This window comes from Bufo bufo, chromosome 5 (genome assembly GCF_905171765.1).
Source record: "Bufo bufo chromosome 5, aBufBuf1.1, whole genome shotgun sequence".
NCBI lineage: Eukaryota > Metazoa > Chordata > Amphibia > Anura > Bufonidae > Bufo > Bufo bufo.
Window position 1 is genome coordinate 420411483 of NC_053393.1, and position 27449 is coordinate 420438931.

General features: G+C 44.5%; 1 protein-coding gene across 1 annotated transcript in view; it reads right to left on the bottom strand.

Moving 5' to 3' along the window:
- GADL1 (glutamate decarboxylase like 1) overlaps positions 1-27449 on the bottom strand; it is a 476825-nt gene that overhangs the window by 196507 nt on the left and 252869 nt on the right. Inside the window, exons 10-11 of the mRNA XM_040433316.1 lie at positions 7118-7182; positions 6948-7029 (exon numbers count right to left, since the gene is read on the bottom strand). Of these exons, the coding sequence (XP_040289250.1) occupies positions 6948-7029; positions 7118-7182 (147 nt within the window). The remainder of the gene's footprint in view (positions 1-6947; positions 7030-7117; positions 7183-27449) is intronic.

The following is a 27449-nucleotide window of genomic DNA, read 5'->3' on the forward strand; positions in this document are numbered from 1 at the left end:
TGTTCTCCCTGTTTGTCTGTGTTGACATCATAATTAATTTTTCCCTTCTTGTAAACTGTCAGAAGAACAGATAATAAAAAGGATCCTGTATTTTCACACGGTCAATATTTGATCAAGGTTTGTAAGCCAAAAACAGGAGTGGGTCCAAAACACAGATGCATAATTCCACTACATTTTATCTCTGTTTTGGACCCATTCTTGTTTTTGGCTTACAAATACTGATCAAATATTGATGCAAAACACTGACCAAAGACTGACCATCTAAAAAGAGGTTTTATGGATGTTCAAAATAATGGATAGTTTTTTTTTACTATATTTTTTTTAAGTTTTTTATTCTTCTGACGGATCAGAAGAAGGGAAAGATAAACAGTGATGTTAACAGAACATTACTGTCACTGCTGCTGCCCCCCATTCCCACTCTGTAATAGGGACACTACTGCCACTGCTACTGCTGTTGCCACCACCATCCCCACTCTATCATGGGGTCAATACTGCTACTGCTGCTGCTAATGATGATGCCACCACCATCCACACTGCTGGGGCCACTGCTGCTGCTTCCATCCCCACTCTGTCTTAGGGTGACTATTGTCACGTTTACTGCCACTGCTGCTGCCACCTTTCCTACTCTGTCATGGGGCCACTACTTAAATTTTGTGGAACTACACAGTTAAGTCCATGGCAAATAATTAGACCTGATGCTAACAGTGACCAGTAATACTGACGAACAGTGATTTGACAGCTAACAGAAGGGATTAAAAAGGACTGCGACAACATGCATTAAAATAAAAAAAATTTCTCTACTACTTGATTGCTGCTGCCTCCATTTCTTTATTTTGTTCCACTAAGGAGCCATTTGGACTCCGCTCCTGCAGGGGCCTGCATGTTTTTTATTTTTTGCTTTATTGCTGTATGCTTTTCTTTTTTGTTTAACAAAAGGTATTAGCTATGAATCTTGGTGCCCTGCACAGTGATGTAGATGGTGATAAATTACAACTGCTTGTAATACTGACGGCACAGTACCTACAGAACAGATTAAGTATGAATGTGAGTGCACTACAACATAAATTAATTTGTTACAAATTCGTGACAAATTAATTCATAACAAATCAAGTTTCTTATCGAAGTTCAGGGGATCGACAGAATTACATTTTTCAAAACTTCACTAATCACTAATTGGTATTACTGCACATAGACAGCCTTGTATGTTCCATGCTATACACCTCCTGCTGCCGCCAGTATTGCGGCCGCATGACACTATATCCTTTCCGCATCCACTTTTAAATTTTAAAACTACAGTGCAGCAAAACAAAAGACAAAGAAAGGAAATAGTGGAATTGTGATATCTGAGAAGAGTTTACAGAATGTTCTGTTTTCTTTAGCATTTTGAAATTTAGAAATAGATAGCAGTAAACATGTAGCCTCAGATTTTACGTAGGCAGGGAACCATGTCAGAAATAAACTATTCCAATCCATCTAAACCTCAGCACAAGTTTCTAAGAGTGATTGCGCTCTTTACCTAAAGACAAGGGCGACATTAGCTAACAAAGTTGTGGAAGCTACAAGACATTGCAGTTAGTCATAATCCTATCGTCTGGTTCTTGGTGCTTTTACTCTACTTGCCATCTGCAGCTTTTTGTGCTCTCTTCAAATGATAGCACGCCTAATGAGCAGTCAGCATGCTTGGTGTCAGTGCAGCTCAAGAGCAAATATATCAAGGCATAACAAAGCTAAATGTGTTTCTGTGAGGAAGAACACAGCAGCTTGCAAAAGAAACCTTACAAAACCTGATTGCTAGAGTAGCTGCCATGTAAATTGAAGAGAGCAAACTGTTGCAATCAACATATCTGGGTTTTAGTAAGATAAAGCATTTAAAGACAGATTTAATAAGCTTGATATCCAGCACTTCCATTAATGGAAATCTGTATTATTTTCTGCATTAGTTAATAACAAGGTGAAAGTGACTGAATAATAATACTCATAAAAAAACATTATGTCTCATTATAGGAAATTTGGCTGATAGGTAAACATTTTAGATTCTAAATTACTTTGAAGGACTCTGATGGACAGGAGAAGTGAGAAGATGAAAATGAAAGAGTTCCCCGGGTGTACTGTATCAGACAGCGAGATGCGAGACAACAGATTATTATGTAGATGTATGGGGCAGGGAGCTATGCCATTGTCATCAGGTACTAAACAAATACACTTACACAACACTATCAAGACAAGCAGTGAGCAATACAATTGCAAGCTTTGAACCTTTCATTTGAAAACAAATAGGAAGTTGATTAATGCTTCTGGTATTTCTGAATATTACAATACCAGAAAAAAAAAATTGGTGATTTCACATTGAGAGGAACGTTAGAGGGATTAATCAACTTGTAAAGGAAACACTGGGGCAGAATTCTAACGCACGTGCTTCAGACCATATTTATTAAAGGAGTCAACCCATGATTGCGCTAAAAAATAACCTGAGCAATGCACACTGCTAATTTAACTATATCAATCCAAAAAAAAACTAAAAAAATGCTCTCCAGTGAAATTTCCTTCTTTTTAATCTCTTTTTATTCACATTATCTGGAGAATGTCAGCCTTTCATGACTGTGGACAGTAGTAGCAGCTTCTTACATGACACAATCAGGCACCTACATCTCCCAGGATGAACTACAGTAAGCGTCTGTTCACCCCTTCCTTCCCTGCATAGAAAATAGGTTCTGATCTGTAGCCCTACAGATACATATGGAATCTAGTGCCTCACACCAAATTCCTTCTCCACTCTCTAGAGGGAGACATTAGTGTATATTTCTATGAATTTAGAAGTAGGAATGAATGAATGATGTCTGGGCCACTTCACTTGATTCTCTGTGAGATCACTCTACCAAGCGGAAGAAAAGAGCGGGGTAACTATGGAGCATCTTAGTCTATCACTGAATGCATAATAAGGTGGAAACAGGAAAAATAGCAGATGGTACTACTAGAGAGGAAAATGTAATGTACATCAAAAACATTACAATACTATATTGCATGTACAGTATATTGCAGTGATAGTCCATTTGAATTGCCTATTTAAAGGGTTTGTCTCATTTGTCAAGTAGACAAAGTTAATACAAGACACTTACTAATGTATTGTGATTGTCCATATTGCCTCCTTTGCTGACTTCATTCATTTTTCAATCACATTATACACTGCTCATTTCCAGGAGTTGCGACCTCTGATTCAGCGCAGATTTTGAGGTGGCCAGGACAGGAGCTGCTGCACATGCGTGCCTATGTGTGTTCCCATGATCCAAGTGAGATAGGCCAGCACTTTTTTCTATAGTGTGCAAGCTTGGCCACCACTGCTGGATTGCATGGTGGTCGTAACAATACAGTGCATGTGATGGAAAAAGGAATCCACCCAGCATAGGAGGCAATATAGACAATCACAATACATTAGTAAGTGCTTGTATTAACTTTGTCTACATGATAAATACAATTTACTTAAATGAGAGAACCCTTTTAATGCATTTTAAAACTGTACTTTTCATGGGATTTGCATTTTTGTGTCATAGAGAGTGTGGCGGAAATAACCACGCCACTGGGTTTTGGAGGGGCCTGTTTGCAAGCCTTTTGCCTCAGGATTATGGCCTACATACTAAAACTTTAAAGGAGAAGGTAGACCGGCCCCACAGCCTAAGGCCTCATGCACACGACAGTATTTTTTCACGGTCCGCAAAACTGGGTTCCGTTGGTCCGTGATCCGTGACCGTTTTTTCGTCCGTGGGTCTTCCTTGATTTTTGGAGGATCCACGGACATGAAAAAAAAGTCGTTTTGGTGTCCACCTGGCCATGCGGAGCCAAATGGATCCATCCTGACTTACAATGCAAGTCAATGTGGACGGATCCGTTTGACGTTGACACAATATGGTGCAATTGGAAACGGATCCGTCCCCCATTGACTTTCAATGTAAAGTCAGGAGTTAATATACCACAGGATCAGAGTTTTCTCCAATCCGATGGTATATTTTAACTTGAAGCGTCCCCATCACCATGGGAACGCCTCTATGTTAGAATATACCATCGGATTTGAGTTACATCGTGAAAACTCATATCCGACAGTATATTCTAACACAGAGGCGTTCCCATGGTGATGGGGACGCTTCAAGTTAGAATATACTACAAACTGTGTACATGACTGCCCTCTGCTGCCTGGCAGCACCCGATCTCTTACAGGGAGCTGTGATCAGCACAATTAACCCCTCAGGTGCCGCACCTGAAGGGGTTAATTGTGCGTATCATAGCCCCCTGTAAGAGATCAGGGGCTGCCAGACAGCAGGGGGCAGACCCCCCTCCCTCCCCAGTTTGAATATCATTGGTGGCCAGTGTGCGCCCCCCCCGGCCCCCCCTCCCTCTATTGTATTATCATTGGTGGCCAGTGTGCGGCCCCCTCCCTCCCTCTATTGTATTATCATTGGTGGCCAGTGTGCGCCCCCCCGGCCCCCCTCTATTGTATTAATATCATTGGTGGCCAGTGTGCGGCCTCCCCTCTCCCCCCCCCGATCATTGGTGGCAGCGGAGAGTTCCGATCGGAGTCCCAGTTTAATCGCTGGGGCTCCGATCGGTAACCATGGCAACCAGGACGCTACTGCAGCCCTGGTTGCCATGGTTATTTAGCAATATTAGAAGCATCATACTTACCTGCTGTGCTGTCTGTGACCGGCCGGGAGCTCCTCCTACAGGTAAGTGACAGGTCTGTCCGGCGCATTGCTTAATGATCTGTCACTTACCAGTAGGAGGAGCTCCCGGACGGTCACAGACAGCGCAGCAGGTAAGTATGATGCTTCTAATATTGCTAAGTAACCATGGCAACCAGGACTGCAGTAGCGTCCTGGTTGCCATGGTTACCGAACGGAGCCCCAGCAATTAAACTGGGACTCCGATCGGAACTCTCCGCTGCCACCAATGATCGGGGGGGGGAGAGGGGAGGCCGCACACTGGCCACCAATGATATTAATACAATAGAGGGGGGGCCGGGGGGAGGGCGCACACTGGCCACCAATGATAATACAATAGAGGGAGGGAGGGGGCCGCACACTGGCTACCAATGATAATACAATAAAGGGAGGGAGGGGGGGCCGGGGGGGCCGCACTGGCCACCAATGATATTAATACAATAGAGGGAGGAGGTGCCGGGGGGGGGCCACACTGGCCACCAATGAAATTAAAACTGGGGAGGGAGGGGGGTCTGCCCCCTGCTGCCTGGCAGCCCCTGATCTCTTACAGGGGGCTATGATATGCACAATTAACCCCTTCAGGTGCGGCACCTGAGGGGTTAATTGTGTGGATCACAGCCCCCTGTAAGAGATCGGGTGCTGCCAGGCAGCAGGGGGCAGTCATGTACACAGTTCGTAGTATATTCTAACTAGAAGCATCCCCATCACTATGGGAAGGCCTCTGTGTTAGAATATACTGTCAGATTTGAGTTTTCATGAAGTGAAGTGAAGTGAAAACTCAGCTCTGAAAAAGCTTTTATGCAGACGGATCTTCGGATCCGTCTGTATAAAAATTGCCTATGGACACGGATCACGGACACGGATGCCAATCTTGTGTGCATCCGTGTTTTTTCACGGACCCATTGACTTGAATGGGTCCGTGAACAGGTCATATTTTTTGGACGGACAGGTCATATTTTTTGGACTGACAGGATACACGGATCACGGAGGCGGATGACAAATGGTGCATTTTCCGAGTTTTCAACGGACCCATTGAAAGTCAATGGGTCCGCAGAAAATCACGGAAAACGGCGACGGGTGAACACAACGGTCGTGTGCATGAGGCCTAAATCTGTGGAACTGTTTTGGGCAGGAAAGCCATGCTTGCGGTCGGTCAAATGTGACTTCCATGATATTGGGGAACCCCCTGTTCAGATCTAGGTGATTTCTGGATATGTTGTTTGCCCAGATCAGAGCTATCCAGAAATGTATAATTTATGGGGATATGTGGGGCTTTTGTGTGTTTTCTGTGTTTTGGGAAAAAAATTGTGTTTTCTGCCTGAGAGTGATTAAGTTAGCCCATTGTGTTTGGTAATTGTATCACAGGCAGAGGGATGTTGTGTACAATTGCTGGGAGTGTTTCCATACTGTAAATGCATGTGATTGGCTAAATTGAAAACTGTCTCAGTTTTCCACAAGGTCCCCAGGGGAGTGTCCCTTACTGGAAGACCTGCATAAAAGGCTGACATGTAGCCCCATTAAAGAGTTCCTGTTTTGCCCTCAATATAGAGCCTCGTCTCATGTGTGTGGGGAAAAAGCTGCATCTACACTGAGGAATGCTATACGCTGTATACTCCCCTTGCTATAATCCCTGAGCTCTTTTAACCTGGAAGCCTTGTCGTAGGTCCAGGGTGGGTAGAAGATGGTGAGATCCCAACCAAGCTGCAGCGATTTGTGGGGTCGGCAGTGCTTACGGTGTCAAGTGGAGTGCTTGGAGCCCTCGGGAAGCATTAGGAGCATCCATAAATGGAGTTGCCCAGTCTGGGTGCCAGTTGATCCGTTACAGAGAGACAGTGTGTTTTTTTTGCCTAGCTTGAAAACACATGTCCATATACTGTATGTTGCTTTTTATTGCATGGTCCATACTTTTATTTCTAAAAATGCATGGCTTGCAATAAACACCACAAAAATGCATGAAGTAAAATATACTATTTTATAAAAAATTGCACAATTATGGAGCAAAAATACCATAATAGAACATTTCACATGAAAGAAAATACATCTGTTTTGTTCTGGTGGTGTGAAAAAAATGACAGTCTAAAGTTGCATGTGAAGAAGATCTTAAAGTGTAGAAAAATAATATCAAAATGCTTTATTTTTTATGTATTTATGTTATTTTTATAATTTCCTTCTTTGAAATGCAAATAAATCTCCATAGACCTGAAGAGAGATCCCCATTAATATAGATATTAGACTTACCGTATTGTCTTTCACTAGCAGGGCACAGCACTGTAACCCAGCCATTAACATTTTATGAGGATTCCACGCCACTGAATCAGCCCTAATTGGAAATAGATATTGTTGTTATGAAAACCTTTTTTCCAGCCAGATTATTTCATGAAATCTTAGGAGAAGGAAAGAGCACAAACCTGCTGATACCATGAAGCAATTTCTTATATTTCCGAGACAATAGTGCTGACCCCCCCCAAGATGCCTGCAAAATATATAAAAATATTCATAAAATTAATCCAAGAATTCATATCCAATAAACTGAATGTGGAAAATTAAATAGTAAGTTAAAATGCATATTTACAAATGCAAGAAGTCTAGTAAGAAAAATGTGGGACATAGGGTCCATTGATTTAGGCCTCTTGCCCACGAACGTAATGGCTCCGTGCCTGTACTGTGGACCGCAAATTGCGGGTTCCGCGATCCGTTTGTTCCGAAAATAGTTCTATTTTTAGGCGCAATGGAAGCACGGAACGGAACACCACGGAAGCACTCCGTAGTGCTTCCATGGGGTTTCGTTCAGTGCCTCCGTTCCACACCGCATCTCTGGATTTGCAGACCCATTCAAATGAATGGGTCCACATCCGTGATGCAGAATGCCCACGGCCGGTGCCCTGTGTATTGCGGAACCGTCGTATGTGGTCTGCAGCACGGGCACGGCCGTGTGCAAGAGGCCTTAGAGTAACACATTGATATACAGTACAGACCAAAAGTTTGGACACACCTTCTCATTCAAAGAGTTTTCTTTATTTTCATGACTATGAAAATTGTAGATTCATACTGAAGGCATCAAAACTATGAATTAACACATGTGGAATTATATACATAACAAACAAGTGTGAAACAACTGAAAATATGTCATATTCTAGGTTCTTCAAAGTAGCCACCTTTTGCTTTGATTACTGCTTTGCACACTATTGGCATTCTCTTGATGAGCTTCAAGAGGTAGTCCCCTGAAATGGTTTTCACTTCACAGGTGTGCCCTGTCAGGTTTAATAAGTGGGATTTCTTGCCTTATAAATGGGGTTGGGACCATCAGTGGCTTTGAGGAGAAGTCAGGTGGATACACAGCTGATAGTCCTACTGAATAGACTGTTAGAATTTGTATTATGGCAAGAAAAAAGCAGCTAACTAAAGAAAAACGAGTGGCCATCATTACTTTAAGAAATGAAGGTCAGTCAGTCAAAAATTGGGAAAACTTTGAAAGTAAGGGCTATTTGACCATGAAGGAGAGTGATGGGGTGCTGCGCCAGATGACTTGGCCTCCACAGTCTTGGACCTGAACCCAATCGAGATGGTTTGGGGTGAGCTGGACCGCAGAGTGAAGGAAAAAGGGCCAACAAGTGCTAAGAATCTCTGAAAAATCCTTCAAGACTTTTGGAAGACCATTTCAGAGGACTACCTCTTGAAGCTCATCAAGAGAACGCCAAAAGTGTGCAAAGCAGTAATCAAAGCAAAAGGTGGCTACTTTGAAGAACCTAGAATATGACATATTTTCAGTTGTTTCACACTTGTTTGTTATGTATATAATTCCACATGTGTTAATTCATAGTTTTGATGCCTTCATAGTCATGAAAATAAAGAAATGAAAATGTAGCAAAAGTGGGGGGGCACACTCAAAAGGGAACAACACAGCGGTGATAGTGCTAATACACTTTATTATGTTAAAATATTAAGAACATACCCCTAAAAATCATATAAAATACATACACCACATATACAAAATCCGCGTATGACCCACACTCAGTCTCTGTGCCAGAGTGTCAGATAATCGCAATGGAACCGCGTGCGACAAAATGTTGTAATAATATCACCAGTTCTATAATCGACTATCGGTGGATAGATAGGCCAGCACTAATGTGCTACTTGAATGTGAAAGTCCAATACTGTCCAGTGCACAAATGTAGCAAAACGCAAGTTCAATTTACACTTCAAAACACTTGCGGTGTAGCGCCCACAATGGTGGGTTAGATCTCACTTGCCTCCACACAATAAGCAGTGCTCAGAATCGAGCCCGGTCTTACCCGTCTTCACTGCCTCATCCGCAGCGTAGATCCAGGCGGCCGCTCACCACACAGCGTCTCACGTGGTGTGCTCGGCCTGTACGTGGCGTCCCACGTGACCTGGTTGCCTTGGGGACCGGATATGCGCTCGTATGACGTCAATGTTGAGCGACTGCTTTCGAATCCGGGATTTGAAAGCAGACGCTCAACATTGACCTCATACGAGCGCATCTGTTGCCGAGACCGTGAATACTGTGTGTTGTCTTCCGGGTGCTCGGGTTCAGCATATTGCGAATCGGATTGACAGATTGCTAGGTGGGGCTGGGGAAGACCCGGCGGTCATGGTACACATTGGCACCAATGACAAAGTCAGGGGAAGATGGAAGGTCCTAAAAAAATGATTTTAGGGAACTAGGAGAGAAGCTCAAGTCTAGGACCTCCAAGGTAGTGTTTTCAGAAATACTACCAGTGCCACGAGTGTCACCAAAGAGACAACGGGAGATTAGGGAGTTAAATAAGTGGCTCAGAAGCTGGTGCAGTAAGGAAGGGTTTGGATTCATGGAGAACTGGGCCGACTTCTCTGTCAGTTACAGGCTCTACAGTAGGGATGGGCTGCACCTTAATGACGAGGGTGCAACTGCACTGGGGAAAAAATGGTTAGATGGCTGGAGGAGCTTTCAAACTAGGATCTGGTGGGGGGTTCATACTAATAAGGGGATAGATAGTGTAGGTAGAGAGTGGGACACTGGTGGATCCAAGGGGGGGCAACGGGTCAATTTCCCCCGAGAATATAGTGAGAGAGAGGGCTTCCGATCGCCCATATTCTCACATGATCCGATCATCCGAATCAAGTCACTGCGCAAAGCGCACTGACGTCACACGCTGCCTGCAGATTCACGCCAGACCAGTCAATTCTGGTTTGTAGGAGTGCGGCCCAGCGGGAAGTGGAAGGAAGGAGCAGCTCTGAGCAGGAGGAAAAGACTCTGAGGTAGTGTCATTGTCAACTTGGTCTGAGACTGAGACTGAAGACTTTGCTGTGACTGGGCAATGGGGATTACTGAAAGGGCCGGAGGGAAGTTTGTTCATGGGGGGAGTAGTGGGGGACTAACTGTAATAACTAGGGTAGGGGGGAAATTAGGTATTACTAACTGGTCTGTGCTGCCGGGGATTGCTAAAAGGGGTTAATAGATACTGTGAATGAAGGAGTGACTGTCTGGCTCCAGTACACCCCCTGGTCCCTCCAGGACACCCCTGGCTAGAGATGGCCCGAACTATCCGACGGCGAACAGTTCCCGGCGAACATAGCTTGTTCGCGTTCGCCTCTGCCGGGCGAACACATGCGATGTTCGGTCCGCCCCCTATACATCATCATTGAGCAAACTTTGACCCTGTACCTCACAGTCAGCAGACACATTCCAGCCAATCAGCAGCATACCCTCCCTCCCAGACCCTCCCACCTCCTGCACAGCATCCATTTTAGATTCATTCTGAAGCTGCAGTCTTAGTGAGAGGAGGGAGACTGTAACTGCTGCTGATTTAATTGGGAAATCGATAGCTAGGCTAGTGAATTCAGTGTCCACTCCAGTCCTGAAAGACTCATCTGATCTCTGCTGTAAGGACAGCGTCCTGACAGCACCCCAAAAAGCCCTTTTTAGGGCTGCAACATTAGTCTGCTTTTTTTTTTTCCTTTATATACATATTGCAGTTGCCTGGCCTGCCTGTGTGTGAGGAGCTGCAGGCCCACAGACTGTAGTGTGCCCACTGCCAGTGCTCACCCCTGTCATTCCGTGTGGCACAGGACTTTGCTTAAAAAAAGGCACTTAATTTTTACACTTTAATCTAAGGTTAGTTGCCTGCCAGTGTGTGTCAGGCTGACTTCCACTGACTGTAGTGTGCCCACTGCCAGTGCCCACCACTCATACCGGCTGGCACAGGACTTTGCATAAAAAAGGCATTTAATTTTTACACTTTAGTGTAATTTCAGCTGCTTGCCTGCTGCTAGTGTGTGTCAGGCCGACTTCAACTGACTGTAGTGTGCCCACTGCCAGTGCCCACCCCTGTCATCCCGTGTGGCACAGGACTTTGCTTAAAAAAAAGGCACTTCATTTTTACACTTTAATCTAAGGTTAGTTGCCTGCCAGTGTGTGTCAGGCTGACTTCCACTGACTGTAGTGTGCCCACTGCCAGTGCCCACCACTCATACCGGCTGGCACAGGACTTTGCTTAAAAAAGGCATTTAATTTTTACACTTTAATGTAATTTCAGCTGCTTGCCTGCTGCTAGTGTGTGTCAGGCCGACTTCAACTGACTGTAGTGTGCCCACTGCCAGTGCCCACCCCTGTCATACCGAGTGGCACAGGACTTTGCTTAAAAAATAGGCACTTAATTTTTACACTTTAATCTAAGGTTAGTTGCCTGCCAGTGTGTGTCAGGCTGACTTCCACTGACTGTAGTGTGCCCACTGCCAGTGCCCACCACTCATACCGGCTGGCACAGGACTTTGCATAAAAAAGGCATTTAATTTTTACACTTTAGTGTAATTTCAGCTGCTTGCCTGCTGCTAGTGTGTGTCAGGCCGACTTCAACTGACTGTAGTGTGCCCACTGCCAGTGCCAACCACTGATACCGGGTGGCACAGTAGCTTGCCGATAAATAAGGCATTTAATTTTTAGACAGTAGTCTAAATTCAGTTGCTTGCCTGCTGCCAGTGTGTGTCAGGCCCGCTTCCACTGACTGTAGTGTGCCCACTGCCAGTGCCAACCACTGATACCGGGTGGCACAGTAGCTTGCCGATAAATAAGGCATTTAATTTTTAGACAGTAGTCTAAATTCAGTTGCTTGCCTGCTGCCAGTGTGTGTCAGGCCCTCTTCCACTGACTGTAGTGTGCCCACTGCCAGTGCCAACCACTCATACCGGGTGGCACAGTAGCTTGCCGATAAATAAGGCATTTAATTTTTACACTTTAGTGTAATTTCAGTTGCTTGCCTGCTGCCAGTGTGTGTCAGGCTGACTTCCACTGACTGTAGTGTGCCCACTGCCAGTGCCCACCACTCATACCGGCTGGCACAGGACTTTGCATAAAAAAGGCATTTAATTTTTACACTTTAGTGTAATTTCAGCTGCTTGCCTGCTGCTAGTGTGTGTCAGGCCGACTTCAACTGACTGTAGTGTGCCCACTGCCAGTGCCAACCACTGATACCGGGTGGCACAGTAGCTTGCCGATAAATAAGGCATTTAATTTTTAGACAGTAGTCTAAATTCAGTTGCTTGCCTGCTGCCAGTGTGTGTCAGGCCCTCTTCCACTGACTGTAGTGTGCCCACTGCCAGTGCCAACCACTCATACCGGGTGGCACAGTAGCTTGCCGATAAATAAGGCATTTAATTTTTACACTTTAGTGTAATTTCAGTTGCTTGCCTGCTGCCAGTGTGTGTCAGGCTGACTTCCACTGACTGTAGTGTGCCCACTGCCAGTGCCCACCACTCATACCGGCTGGCACAGGACTTTGCATAAAAAAGGCATTTAATTTTTACACTTTAGTGTAATTTCAGCTGCTTGCCTGCTGCTAGTGTGTGTCAGGCCGACTTCAACTGACTGTAGTGTGCCCACTGCCAGTGCCAACCACTGATACCGGGTGGCACAGTAGCTTGCCGATAAATAAGGCATTTAATTTTTAGACAGTAGTCTAAATTCAGTTGCTTGCCTGCTGCCAGTGTGTGTCAGGCCCGCTTCCACTGACTGTAGTGTGCCCACTGCCAGTGCCAACCACTGATACCGGGTGGCACAGTAGCTTGCCGATAAATAAGGCATTTAATTTTTAGACAGTAGTCTAAATTCAGTTGCTTGCCTGCTGCCAGTGTGTGTCAGGCCCTCTTCCACTGACTGTAGTGTGCCCACTGCCAGTGCCAACCACTCATACCGGGTGGCACAGTAGCTTGCCGATAAATAAGGCATTTAATTTTTACACTTTAGTGTAATTTCAGTTGCTTGCCTGCTGCCAGTGTGTGTCAGGCCCGCTTCTACTGACTGTAGTGTGCCCACTGCCAGTGCCAATCGTATACACACACTGGATGTTTTAAAGCACGTTATTCCAAACAATTTAGGAATGTTAGTTGATTTATGCCCTTTATGGATTAAAACCCGACTCTGCGTCCACTACGTAATTTTCCATGGGAGTTTTGCCATAGATCCCCCTCCGGCATGCCACAGTCCAGGTGTTAGACCCCTTGAAACAACTTTCTCATCACTATTGTGGCCAGAAAGAGTCCCTGTGGGTTTTAAAATTCGCCTGTCTATTGAAGTCTATGGCGGTTCGCCCGGTTCGCCAGTTCGCGAACATTTGCGGAAGTTCGCGTTCGCTGTTCGCGAACTGAAAATTTTATGTTCGCGACATCACTACCCCTGGCCCCTCCACAAGTTCTTCTCTTTCCTCCCCCCGTTTCCCCCCTATAACAGAGTCATCCATTGATGCCCATAACAGTATCATACCCACAGATGCCGCAAATGTCTCGAAAACTGTTAAATAATAAAGTTATATGTGGTTAAATGTCACCTATTTGTTTGTAATTTTTAAAATTCGTAATTTGGAAAGACAAATGTGTCTGTTCTATAAGCACCACATTATTTTCTGTCTGCCGCCACACAACAATCTGGAAGTCCCCCTTCCGAGACCAGGCTCTGGATCCGCCACTGGAGTGGTATATAGGAAGGGATAGTCAGGATTTAGTGGAGGCTGGGGTAAGTGATGAAAGTAGGGAGAAGACTGGGCAGAACTGTACACCAATGAAAAATAGAGCTGCTGGTAACAAGAACGTGTTACATACAAACATCAACCAAGGTAAACAAAAAATCATGGATATTCACTTTACAGGTAATAGTAATTTAAAATGTATTTTCACAAATGCCAGAAGTCTAGCTAGCAAAATGGGGTAGCTGGAGGCTGTGGTACTAGAAGAATACAGTAGTTGTACCAATGTAGTTGGTGTGGCTGAGTGTCACAGCCAGACAGCTGAGAAGCGCTCACAGGAGCTTCTCAGATCCTCCTCCTTGAATTTCTTTGTTTTGGTTTAGTTTCTCATCTCGTTAGTCTATCTCAGCTGTCATGCAGTTGGACTGATTGCTACCCTTTAAGTTCCTCCCCATAATGCAGTAGTGTGCGGCTGATACAACTTCCTGGAGTGTGTGCGCATGCTGTTCCCAGTTCCCAGTTCCCAGTCCTCAGTCGTCAGTCGTCTGCAAGATAAGTGCTGTTTATGTATTTATGATTTTGTCTTTTCTGGATCCAGGTGACCCTGACTCCCTCCGTGTCAGTGTAGGGAGCCGGTGGTCGTGTCCCTTCACTATTGTAGGGTCTTCAGCTAATAGATAGCCGAGGAACGTGGATATGCGGCCATCCACCTTTGGGGTGTTCGCATAGGCTGAGCAGTGAAGGAGAGCGGCAGGTCTATTGCAGGGGTCTCCCTTAGTTGTGGATCCAGAGAGACATTGTTTATATGGTATTGTCTTGTTTCCTGTACACCATCCGTGACACTGAGACATGGTTGGACTCGCATCACTGGGCTGCTAATATTGAGAGTTTTACACTATTTTTGAAAGACAGGGTCAATAGAAAATGCGGTGGCGTGTGCCTGTATGTGACTAGTTATCTGAAGACAAGTGTGAAAGAGGCAACTGTGGGTGCGGATGGTAAGGATGTTGAAACCTTATAGGTGGAAGATATGAACACAAAAAAATAATACTTGGTGTAATCTATAGACCCCCTAACATCACAGAGGCGATAGAAGCTCAACTGTATAACCAAATAGAGCGGGCTGCACAGGCTGGTACAGTGGTTATCATGGGAGATTTTAACTTCCCAGACATTGACTGGGGTCGTGGTTCTGCCTCAACCGCAAAGGGGAGAAAATTCCTCAACTTGCTGCACGACAACTTTATGGGCCAGTTTATAGAAGCTCCCACTAGGGACAATGCTCTGTTGAATCTGGTTATTTCTCATGATGCAGCGCTTATTGGAAATGTTACTGTTCGAGAAACACTAGGTAATAGTGACCACAATATAATTATATTCTCCCTACACTATAAGAAGCAAACTGTCAGTCAGAGCAAAAAAAAGTGAATTTTAAAAAGGCTAAATTCCCTGGGTTGAGGATAGCATTTCAGGGCATATACTGGGAGCAGCTACTGTTACATAATAATACTGAGGATAAATGGGAGAGCATTAAATCCACATTGAGTGATTGCACAAAAAAAGTATTCCTTTAGGTAACACGTATAAACGGCTACTGCAAAAAGGGCAATAAATGACAAAATTGGACATTTAAAAAACACAAATTTGAGGGGTCAGAGGTAGCCAAAATCTGTAAAAAGGAGACAAAATTAGTAAAAAATACAAAATGTTACTAAATGTTTTTTTTTTAGCTCTGTATATACAAAAGAAGAGAAAGGAGCTGATATCTGTGGTGATGGGACTGTTAGTACATCCAGTAATATACTCAATTGGCTAACTGTAGATATGGTCCAAGCTAAGTTAAATAAGGTAATTTAAATAAGGCAAATGTGAACAAGGCTCTGGGTCCAGATGGATTACATCCAAAAGTTCTTAATGTTCAATCATTGATGTGCCCCTGCTTATCATTTTTAAATATTCTCTAGGTACTGGTACAGTGCCAAGTGATTGATGCAAAGGCAAATGTGGTGCCTATATTCAAAAAAGGATCTAGGTCCTCCACAAGTAATTATTGACCAGTTAGTTTAACTTCTGTTGTGGGAAATATGTTTAAAGGACTCTTAAGGGACTATATACAGGAGTTTGTGACTGTAAATAATATCATAAGTGATAACCAACATGGGTTTACAAAGGACAGAAGTTGTCAGGCTAACCTGATTTGTTTTTATGAGGAGGTGAGTAGAAGCCTGGACAGAGGGGCGGCTGTGAATGTAGTGTTTCGGGATTTTTCAAAGGCTTTTGATACTGTCCCTCATAGATGTTTAATAGGTAAAGTAAGCTCTATAGGCCTGGAAAGTATAATTTGCAATTGAATTGAAAACTGGTTGAAGGACCGTGTCCAGAGAGTTGTGGTCAATGATTCCTATTCAAAATGGTCCTGGGTTATAAGTGGTGTACCCCAAAGTTCAGTGCTGGGTCCTCTATTATTTAATTTATTTATTTAATAGCACCATTTCTATTTTTGCAGATGACAATAATCTGTGTAGTACTGTGCAGTCTATGGAAGATGTCCATAATATACAAGCTGACTTAAACACTCTGAGTGACTGAGTATCAGGTGAAGAGGGCCTTTATAGTGATGTAGAACACTGTGCCTTGCAGTAACATGCATAGGGAGTCTGCTATGGTAGTGAAACAATACTGTGAGTCAGTATGACATGCAGATGATAGTATCACAGTCAAATTGTTGTTTGACCGTGACACGGTTGCTGTGCAGACTCGTTGCTGGTGGCAACATGTACTTTTTGGTTTGCACATGCAATTCCCCTTTAAGGTGTGCCTCTTTGCTGTTTGGTGTGCTATGGGTTAATCTTCTAGCTAGTGGGGATTTTGATTTGTGTCCTGGGTGTGGCCGCAAGCTTGTTATATACATATGGCTTGCAGGCTGGGGGCAGTTGTTCTACAGCCTTGTTTGGTGATGGAGCTCTGCTCCTTGCCGGGGTGATTCTGCCCATTCCTTGAGGGCCACCTTATTGGACATAAATTGTCTTTCCTTATGTTTGCTCCCGGTTCCCTACCTCACTTGTTATTTGTTAGGTGTGGGTTTATGTTCAGGGTTTGTAGTACGTCTTCATGGTTGTTACATGTCTGGGCTGTTGTTGGTGTTTGTCCCTACATGTATGTTTGACGTTTGCCCTGTATGTTGAAGCCTGTTTGCAGCACTGCTTGGGGCTGCCATGCACTGTGTGAGCATGGGGGGCTCTGGCAGAGTTGGTATGCTGGATTCCTGTGTGTGTTGTTTGTCCTGTGACCTGCTGTGTGTTCTGGCTCCTGTACTGATGCACGGGTTCCAGTTTTGGAGGCTTCGGCAGGTAAGTGAGTTGTCTTGTTGTTCTTACATGCCGACCCTCTTGCTGTGAATGGTCTATCCTTTTTCCTTTGTTGCTAGGCCTGTGGAGACTCTGGTTCATCCGTGTATTTGATGAACCTGGTTGTCTCTGGTCCCTGTCTCCTAACCTCAGGGAAATTCAGGGTTCCGAGGTTCCAGCGTATGGGCCCTCATACCTTATGGGTCGGCTCAGGCAGTTAGGAGAACAGGGCCAGAATTAGTGATGCTTTAGGAGGTGACCTGCTCCCTTATTCTGACGTACTGGCCTAGCAGCTACCCTTTATCCCTTTTACATTGTACGGTGGGGGGTTTCCCTTACTCCCCACCGTGACAGATAGGCGTTGCTCTTAGAATCAGTGCACACTTCACTTGTTTGGTCAGGTACGGAGCCAAAACTGACCAAATAACTCAAGTGTGAACTCAGCCTTACAGGTCAATGTTAGCATCAAGAAGAAGCGCACTCCTTTTACACCGTCGGCAGCTGATTCCACATAGATGTCTACAGAACCTGTTTTATTAAACGCTTATACAAGTAGAGCCCCCCGACAGAGTGCAGAGGGTGTCAGCAGTAAGTTGTGTTAACGTCACTGATTATTTTTCCCTTCCTCTGATCCGTACGAACAATAACCCCCAAACTAGGATCCTGTTTATGGAGCATCCGCCTTCACTCGGTCAGCATTTGGTCAGTAATCCATCAGTATTGCTAAAGCCCAAAAAAACAAAAGGTGGATAAAAAAACAGAGATGACACGTGAATAGAATATTTGAATGTCTTCTGTGTTTTGTACCCACTCCTGCTTTTAGCTACCACATCATAAGCCAATTCTGATGCAAAATAGGGACCATGTCATGCAGGACTTACAGCAATAACATAGACAGGATCCGTTGTGTGTCTCATTTTTCCTTCCTTCTAACAGATTAGAAGAAGGGTCAAATAAATGATGATGTCAGCCAGGCCGAAAGGGAAAATAGTGGCCCAGTCATGAAGTGGGGAGGGTGGGAACAGCATGAGAAGTCCACAGAGTGGCCCCTTGACATAGTGGTCCGGTGGAAGCAACATGAGGAGACCACAGTGTGGCCCAATGACAGAGTCTGGAGGTGGCAGCAGCATCAGGAGGAAGTCACAGTGGCACAATGACAGTGTGGAGGTGGCAGCAGCAGCATCAGGAGGCCACAGAGTGGCAAGATGATATAGTGTGGAGGTGGCAGCAGCATCAGGAGACCACAGAGTGGCAAGGTGACATAGTGTGGAGGTGGCAGCAGCATCAGGAGACCACAGAGTGGCAAGGTGACATAGTGTGGAGGTGGCAGCAGCAGCATCATGAGGAGACCACAGAGTGGCACGATAACAGTGTGAAGGTGGCAGCAGCAGCATCAGGAGGTAGCCACAGGGTGGCACAATGACAGTGTGGTGGTGGCGGCAGCATCAGGAGGACACAGAGTGGCAAGGTGATATAGTGTGGAGGTGGCAGCAGCATCAGGAGACCACAGAGTGGCAAGGTGACATAGTGTGGAGGTGGCAGCAGCATCAGGAGACCACAGAGTGGCAAGGTGACATAGTGTGGAGGTGGCGGCAGCACCAGGATACCACAGAGTGACACGGTGACAGAGTGGGGAGGTGGGTAGTAATACCAGTACCAACTGAAGATGGCGGGTGAAAGAAGGTGCACTTGACTGAACAGCAAATATATATTTTCTCCATACTCTTCTCTTCCAATCACTCTGGTACAAGTTGATCTTGGTCTCATCTGTCCATAGGATGTTGTTCCAGAACTGTGAGGGCTTTTTTAGATGTCGTTTGGCAAACTCTAATCTGGCATTTCTGTTTTTTTTTTTTTTTTTTTTTTTTTATCTTTTTTTTTTTTTTTTTTTAATTTATATTTTTATTGTAAGTTTTTTTAAAAGAACAAACACGAATACGGGTGTAAGGTTACAAGGTACTGACGTGTAGGCGCGCAGGCCTAGCTATTGTAATTGTCAAAGGTACATACTTTATGCTTATAAATACATGTCAGATGTATGAGAGCGTTTGTTAGAATCATAGTAAGTAGATAGACAAGCAAAGGAAGAAACACACAAGCGAACACAAAAACCTGTGTGAGAATCGGTGTCGTCTAGCATTGTTATCTAGGTCCGGGACAACTTTTCGTGAGGAGGGTAGAAAGTAGTCCCTCTATTTATATCAAGAGGTATGATTGGCCTTCTAACAGTATGGCAATATGAAGCCATTGTAAAGGTTGCATGTAGATAGGGCGAATTTTAAGCATTTTTTATATCTATATTCAGTGGCTGTAGATTCAGGACCTCCAGCAGGTTCTGTTAAGGGGTTTAGGGTTTGGGTGTTCTAAAGGTTATCCATAGTGCCCATTTTTTGAGGAAAACCCTGTGTGTACGGGATTCCCATGAGGAGAGTTCCTCGAATTTATGAATCTGGTCTATTTTCTGTGTCCATTGATCTAGGGTTGGAACTGTAGTCTGTAGCCAGAATTTGGGTAATAGGAGGCGAGCCGCTGTAATCAACTGCATAAATACAAACGGTAGTTTATCTTTCCCATTGTCTTGGGAGAATGAAAGAAGAGCTACCTGTGGGGAAGGCTGGAATTTAGTTCCACAGACCTTGTTTGCTGTAGCGAAGATGTCGTCCCACCACTTCTGTATGGGGGGGCATGTCCACCATATATGGAGGAAGGTGCCTCTCTCCCCCAGGCATCTCCAGCACCTATCAGTAGCCGAACCAGCAAATCTTGATATCTTATCTGGGGTGTTATACCACCTTGTGAGTATTTTGTAACTGTTTTCCCGGATCCTGACACAGCGGGAGACACCGTGGGGGGAATCAAGGAACCTGGGCAGTGAATCAAAGGGGATTGTAATATCTAAGTCTAATTCCCATTGCCTGACGAAGGATGGTTTAGCTAGCATTGGTGGTAAACGTAATTTGTTATACAGCCGAGAGATGAGCTTTCTGGGCAATATTTGTGAGACAGATAAAGCTTCAATCCAGACTAAGGGGCGGAGTAGATCTCCTGTTTTGATGTGTTGTTTTAAGTAAGCCCTAAGGTAGGTTACAGGGATAAAGTCACATGGGTGAGGGTTAAGTAGAGCATTCATGTCCCTAGCGTCCATCCATTCTCCAGACGGAAGGGCTAAGGATGTTAATGGTGTCGAAGTGGATAGCAATCCTGGTGAGGTGGCATTCCTTAGTATATGGGGGGCTGTGTTCAATGCATCTGATACTGTAAGTGTGGGCGAAGGGAAAGGGATGGAGCAGTGAGTTTGTGATAACCACTTCCAAGCTTCTAGTGTGGCCCGAATGATTGGGTATGCTGACATATGACGATAAAGAACAGTTACTTGGCCCAATAGTAGTGCCCTAGCTGGTGTGTTCAGTATGTCTATTTCTATTTGTGCCACTGTGGAACATGAGGAAGGACTCAACCAGGCTAGTGCACGAGATAGAAGGATAGCCCTCCCATATAATTCAGGGCTTGGCAGGCCTATCCCTCCTGCATGTCTGGGTTTGATGAGGAGTGAGAGGGGCAGCCTTGCTCTCTTCCCATTCCAGATAAAAGAGCTAAATTTCCTCATTATCGAGGTGTAATATTGCTTAGGAACAGATATGGGGAGAGCTTGTTGCAGATATGTGAGTTTGGGAAGTATCAGGGACAAGAGGATGTTCTTTCGACCAAACCAAGAGAGAGTTGGATTTGCTCGGGCCAAATTATCAATGGAATCGAAGATAGATTTCCTCAGGGGGATATAGTTAAGGGAGAAAAGTTCCGATATGTCGGAGCTGATTTTAACCCCTAGATACGTAATGCTGGGGGATGACCAGTTAAATGGGGAGTCCTTCATTAGGAAAAGTCGGGTTGGTTGGGAGATACCTAGGCAAAGAACCAAAGATTTATTAGCATTGATTTTAAAATCAGATATTGAGCTATACGCCATGAGGTGAGTCTGTAATTTAGGGAGGGATGTTTTGGGGTTAGTTGTCATTACGAGAACATCATCCGCAAAGGCGGCGATTTTCTGCTCCTTACCTCCCAAACATAGACCCCTTACCTCCTGGTCCAATCTTATGTTTGCCAAGAGAGGCTCCAGAGCCAATATGAACAAGAGAGGGGATAGGGGGCAGCCCTGGCGAGTCCCATTTCCAATGGAGAAAGAAGGCGATGTGTTGCCATTGACCAGGACAGAGGCTGTTGCTTTTTCATACATCGAGAAGACTGCCTTGATGTAGGGATCAGGTAGGCCAAATCTCGCTAAAGTTTGTTTTAGGTATAACCAGTTGACTCTATCGAATGCTTTTTCAGCATCCGTGCTGAGTAAAAGCAAAGGGGAGGCGAGTCGTTTTGCATGACAAAGGATATTAATAACTCTTGAAGTGTTATCCTTGCCCTCTCTATTGCGGATGAAACCCACCTGATCTCCATGAACAATGTGAGGGAGTATGGTAGCAAGTCTGTTGGCTAACATCTTGGCCAGGAGCTTGAGGTCAATGTTTAGGAGGGATATGGGCCTGTAATTAGCACATAGTCTAGTGTCCTTTCCTTCCTTGGGGATAAGAGTAATATGTGCCGCGGTCATATCTCTTGATAATGGAATTCCCTTAAAGGTCTGGTTGCATACATCTAGCAGGTGGGGAAGGAGTATTGTCTGGAAAGTTTTGTAATAGGCCAATGGTAGGCCATCTGGGCCTGGGCTTTTCCCTGTCGGCATTTGGTTTATTGCGTTCTTTAATTCTGTTAGGGAGAAGGGGGTTGTAAGATATGTTTCCTGATCCGGGTCAATTCTGGGGAGTTTAGCTGTCTCTAGGAAGGAAGATGTCAAGGAGGTACGGTCTTCAGGAGGTGTTAATGGAGGTAAATTATATAAGTCGTTATAGAAGGAGCAGAATTGAGCGGCAATTTGTTCAACTGAGAAAATGGGAGTCCCTTCCTGTGATAAAAGTTGATGGACAAAGTTTGTGGATCTCCTCCCTTTGATTCTGCTCATTACAAATTTAGTGGCCTTGTCTCCGTGAGCGAAAAACTTGTGTTGAGAGCTCATGTGGTATTTAGCAGCTCTTGCAGCTAGTAGGGATTTGAGTTTTGCCCTATATTCGGAGAGTTTTTGGAAAAGAGCATCAGAGGATTTAGCTTTATGTCTTGTCTCATGTATCTGAATATTTTTCAAGGTTTCGTCTATTTCTTTTTCCCTCGCTCTCTTAAGGTATGTGCCTAGGCTAATAAAATACCCTCTAACTACAGGTTTATGAGCATCCCAGAGTGTATTGGCCGATACTGCAGGGCTTTTATTGAGAGAGAAATATTCAGTTATTTGTTTGGCAATCCGATCTATTGATTCTTGGAATCCAAGTAGTGTTTCATTTAGGCGCCAATTGAAGCTCGAGGGCGTCACTCTAGGGGCCCTAACTGTAAGATAAATTGGGCAGTGGTCTGATATATGGATAGTTCCAATGGACGTCTCACTACACAGATGTAGGTGCTCCTTAGAGATGAACAGGTAGTCTATTCTGTGGTATGTTTTATGTGTCGGAGAGAAAAAAGTGAAGTCTGATATGTTCGGGTTGAAGGACCGCCAGGCATCTACCAGATGGAGATCCCAAAGGGTATTCCCAATACTTTTAAGGAAACTTTTAGAGTGGGACGATTTGTGTGTGGAGGTATCTAGTTGTGGACAAAGGGCGACATTAAAATCACCTCCAACGACTACTATACCCTCTTTAAAAGCCTCTATGATAGGGAAGATGTCAGAAAACCATCTGGGTTGACCAGTATTGGGAGCGTATAAGTTGACAAACGTGTATGTTTGTTGCCCAATAGAACCCTTAAGTAGGATATATCTACCTTCAGGATCCAGATTTTGGCTAAGAAATTTAAAGGGGATTCTCCTCTGAAAACCTATACTGACTCCACAAGATGCTGAGGAGTTACTCCCACAGTGGTACCAGTTAGAGTAGTGTGAAAATCTCATATCTGGGTAGCGATTAAAACGCAGATGCGTCTCCTGGAGGAAGACCACCCCCGCCCCGGCTTTTCTCAAAATGGCAAAGACTTGGCTCCGTTTAGAAGGGGAGTGGAAGCCCTTGACATTGTAAGATGCCACTGATATGTCAGCCATGGTTTGATATGTGTGTGACTTTACCTTTCAGCTGTTGTGGCCCACCCCCAGGAGACGCATTGAGCCCGCTGCGGATCTTTCTCTCTCGTACCTTTGGAGTCGCTCGTGTATCGGGGGCAATCTTATCAGACATGTAAGTCAAGTACCTTGAATTAGGGGAAAGGAAAGGGAATAAAACATAACATAGTGAACAAACAATGAGAACAAACATAGACATAACACTTGATGTCTAAATCTAGTGGGGGTTACTGGGTCAGTAGACCGTTTAAGAGAACGTTTGACGCCCTATGATAAACAATGATGGAACAGAGTCAGACCAAATGCAATAATGGACTAGGTGGACTCTGGGCGTTAGTGTTAACGCTAATAGGTTTCGCGCTATCAGTGGGATCCCTAGGGCCTAGCGGTGAGATATGCTAGATAAAGAGGCAGGATTATTCATATCAATAATAATAATATATACAAACAAGTCTCTCTAGTGATCCTGTGACAGGCTTCTCGGAGTAAGGTGGTGACCCCTCTTCTTAGAGCGAGATGACTTTGGCGTGCGTAGTAACTCGAATGGTGCCACTTTAGGTATTTCGGGTAAGGAGCCAAGATCTTGAAAAAGTTCCCAGTTCTCAATCCTCATGGGAGGCACATTAAGGATCTCAAATGCAGATATGAGGTCTGTATAAGACGAGATATTCACTCTTTTTCCTGCGTATGCGAAGGATATTCCAAAAGGAAAAGACCAGCGGTAAAGCACTTTTTTGTCGCGTAGCCAATCAGTTAAGGGCTTGAGGGCTCTACGTTTCTTTAATGTAGATGGAGCTAAGTCCTGGAAAACTTCTATCTTGGATCCCTCAAGAGCCAGGTCAGGGCGAGCACGAGCGGCATCCAGGACAGCTGCTTTAACTTGAAAATTCAGGTACTTGCAGATAATGTCTCTGGGTGGCTCATCTGGTTTGGGCTTAGGTCTGAGGGCCCTGTGTGCCCGTTCTATGGTTATCTCGTGGGGAGAGTTAGGCCCTAGCAGTGATCTGCTAATTTCGGTGATGGACGCTGAGACCTCTCCTGGGGTGACCGACTCTGGCACTCCCCTGAATCTGAGGTTGTTCCGGCGCCCTCTGTTTTCTTGATCTTCTAGGGAACAGTGGATGTCATTCAAGTATTGGGCACAGCGTCGAAAAGAGTCCGTCACGGCAGACTGGTGATTCAGGATTTCTACCTGATGATTCTCCAGGCTCTCCACCCGGTCTCCTATCTGTCTCACCTCACTCCTGCAGGCAGAAAGCTCCGCTAATATTGGCTCCATAATTCTGCTCAGAGCGCGATCGAGATAGTCCCTTGTGACCGGACGATCGGAGCTGGCTTGCTTTCCTTCTGAGTCGCTTTCATCCTCCGGTGGTGCAGGGGCGCGCTTCTGTGCTTTGGCCTGCGGAGTCGGCGCCATCTTGGGTTCTCTGGCAGCCACTGTAGAGGCGGCTTTCTTTAGAAATTTTTCCATTTCGCCTCCTGCAATCTGAGTTTTGGAGGGTGTCGGGGTGTCCACATACTTGCTGTTCCCGATCTTGACCATCTCCGTCTTTGTAAGCTAATGTTTGCAGGCGTCAGGGACGAATCTCTTTACAGAGCACGGAGCTATGCGACCATCTTCATCCGGCGCTAGCTCCGCCCCCCGGCATTTCTGTTTTTGAGGCTCACTAATGGTTTACATCTTGTAGTGAACCCTCTGTATTCACTCTGGTGAAGTCTTCTCTTGATTGTTGACTTTGACACACATATACCTACCTCCTGGAGAGTGTTCTTGATCTGGCCAACTGTTGTGAAGGGTGTTTTCTTCACCAGGGAAAGAATTCTTCGGTCATCCACCACAGTTGTTTTCCATGGTCTTCCGGGTCTTTTGGTGTTGCTGAGCTCACCATAGTTGCTGAGCTCACCATAGTGCGTTCCTTCTTTTTAAGAATGTTCCAAACAGTTGTTTTGGCGATGCCTAATGTTTTTGCTATCTCTCTGATGGGTTTGTTTTGTTTTTTTTCAGCCTAATGATGGCTTGCTTCACTGATAGTGACAGCTCTTTAGATCTCATCTTGAGAGTTGACAGCAACAGATTCCAAATGCAAATAGAGCACTTGAAATGAACTCTGGACCTTTTATCTGCTCATTGTAGTTGGGATAATGAGGGAATAACACACACCTGGCCATGGGACAGCTGAGAAGCCAATTGTCCCATTACTTTTGGTTCCTTAACGAGTGGGAGGCACATATGCAAATTTGTAATTTCTACTCAATTCACCTGATTTGGATGTAAATACCCTCAAATTAAAGATGACAGTCTACAGTTAAAGCACATCTTGTTCATTTCATTTCAAATCCACTGTGGTGGTGTATAGAGCCAAAAATGTTGCAATTGTGTCGATGTCCCAATATTTATAGACCTGATTGTATATTTTTTTGCCACTAATACATGCAAAAAAGGGCTTTAGAACTTATAACTGCACCGGTGAACGGCAAATAGGCCCTTTCCACTTATACACTTCACAAAAGGTTTTTGAACATATAAATGCACCGCTGAAAGGCAAACACCATAATATATTTTTATTTTACCACTAATACACATCAAAAATGGCTTTAGAACATATAACTGCACTGCTGCACAGCAAATAATATATATTTTTATGCAACTAATACACGCCAAAAAGGGCTTTAGAACATATAACTGCACCGCTGAACAGCAAATAATATTTTTTTTTTTTTGCCACTAATACACGGCAAAAAGGGCTGTAATTTTCTCACTTCACCACACAACGGCTAATAAGCCCTTTTTTCCCCCTAGTAATACAAGCCAAAAAATGCTTTAGAACATATAACTGCACCGCACAAGGGCAAATAAGACGTAGAAATATTTCCGTGTAATAAACACAGTTAATGGCTGTATTAAACAACACTTGCACCCCAATAACAAAAACGGCTTGCTGGAATTACAGAGCTGTACAAAATTTGGATCGCCAGTCGGTGCAGCAAGGTGTAATAGGATTTTTCCTATTACCCAGGCTGTAAACTCCCCTACTGAACCGTGTTCTGCTTCAATACTATGGAATGATTCCTCCATATCCTTACCCTGAACTTCTATACAGCAAAATAAAAGTTTTAAAGTCTTTTCTATCACTGTCTCTAGCACTTGCTGACTTCTCTTTCTGCACTAAGTACACTGGAAAGTGGCTGAATCCAAGATGGCTGAGGCTATTTTATAGGGCTATGACATCACAGGGATGGCTGGCTGCTGCTTGGCTGCATGCATGGCATTGTGGGTGATCCCTCATCCCCAGAAATCATTGTTCCATGTCCTAACATGAAAAAATGTTAGGAAAAATGTGATTCACTACCACGAGGCATGATGGAATTCAGATTTGCGTGAATCAAATTTTTCCTTAAATTCGGATTAAATTCTACTTTGTAAACTTTGATTTGCTCATCTCTAGTAATAATCTCCGTGCATCATATTTCCTAGGGGATGTAACACTGGGAGAGTCACTTATGGAGAAGGATTTGGATGTCCGTGTAGATGGTAGATTAAATAAGAGCATACAATGTCAATCAGCTGCTTCTAAGGCTACCAGGATATTGTCATGTATTAAACGAGGTATGGACTCGCGGGGCAGGGATATAATACTACTACTATGCCACTATATATTATGTTGGTGCAGCCTCATCTGGAATATGCAGTTCAGTTCTGGGCACCAGTCCATAGAAAGGACACTCTGCAGCTGGAAAAAGTACAGAAGAGATCAACTAAACTGATAAGGGGCATGGATGGTCTTAGTTATGAAGAAAGATTAAAAGAATAAAATTGATTTAGTCTTGAGAAGAGACGTCTAAGGGGGGACATGATTAGCCTATACAAATATATAAATGGGCCATACCAAAAATACGGTGAAAAACAGTTCCAAGTCAGATGCTTTCAAACGGGTCACTGCCTCTGACTGGAGAAGAAAAAGTTCAGTCTCGAGAATAAAGGTGGCCTTGCGGTCTGCCCGGCGGTCTTTCACGGCGAACTTTGCTCATTCGATGTTCACCTCAACAGTCAAACATATGGTGATGTCCGCTGGCACAATATTCTTTGCATTGTGCAGAACTTTGACCCATGACACATCCATCAAGTGGGACAGGACAGCCAATTAAGACGCTTGAGCACATGAACACACCCCCTACCCTATAAATAAACCCGATCTGGCCGCCATTTTACATTCTGTTTTTTGACAGTGTAGGGAGAGGTTGCTGTGTTGAGCAGGAACAGACTGTTAGAGATTAT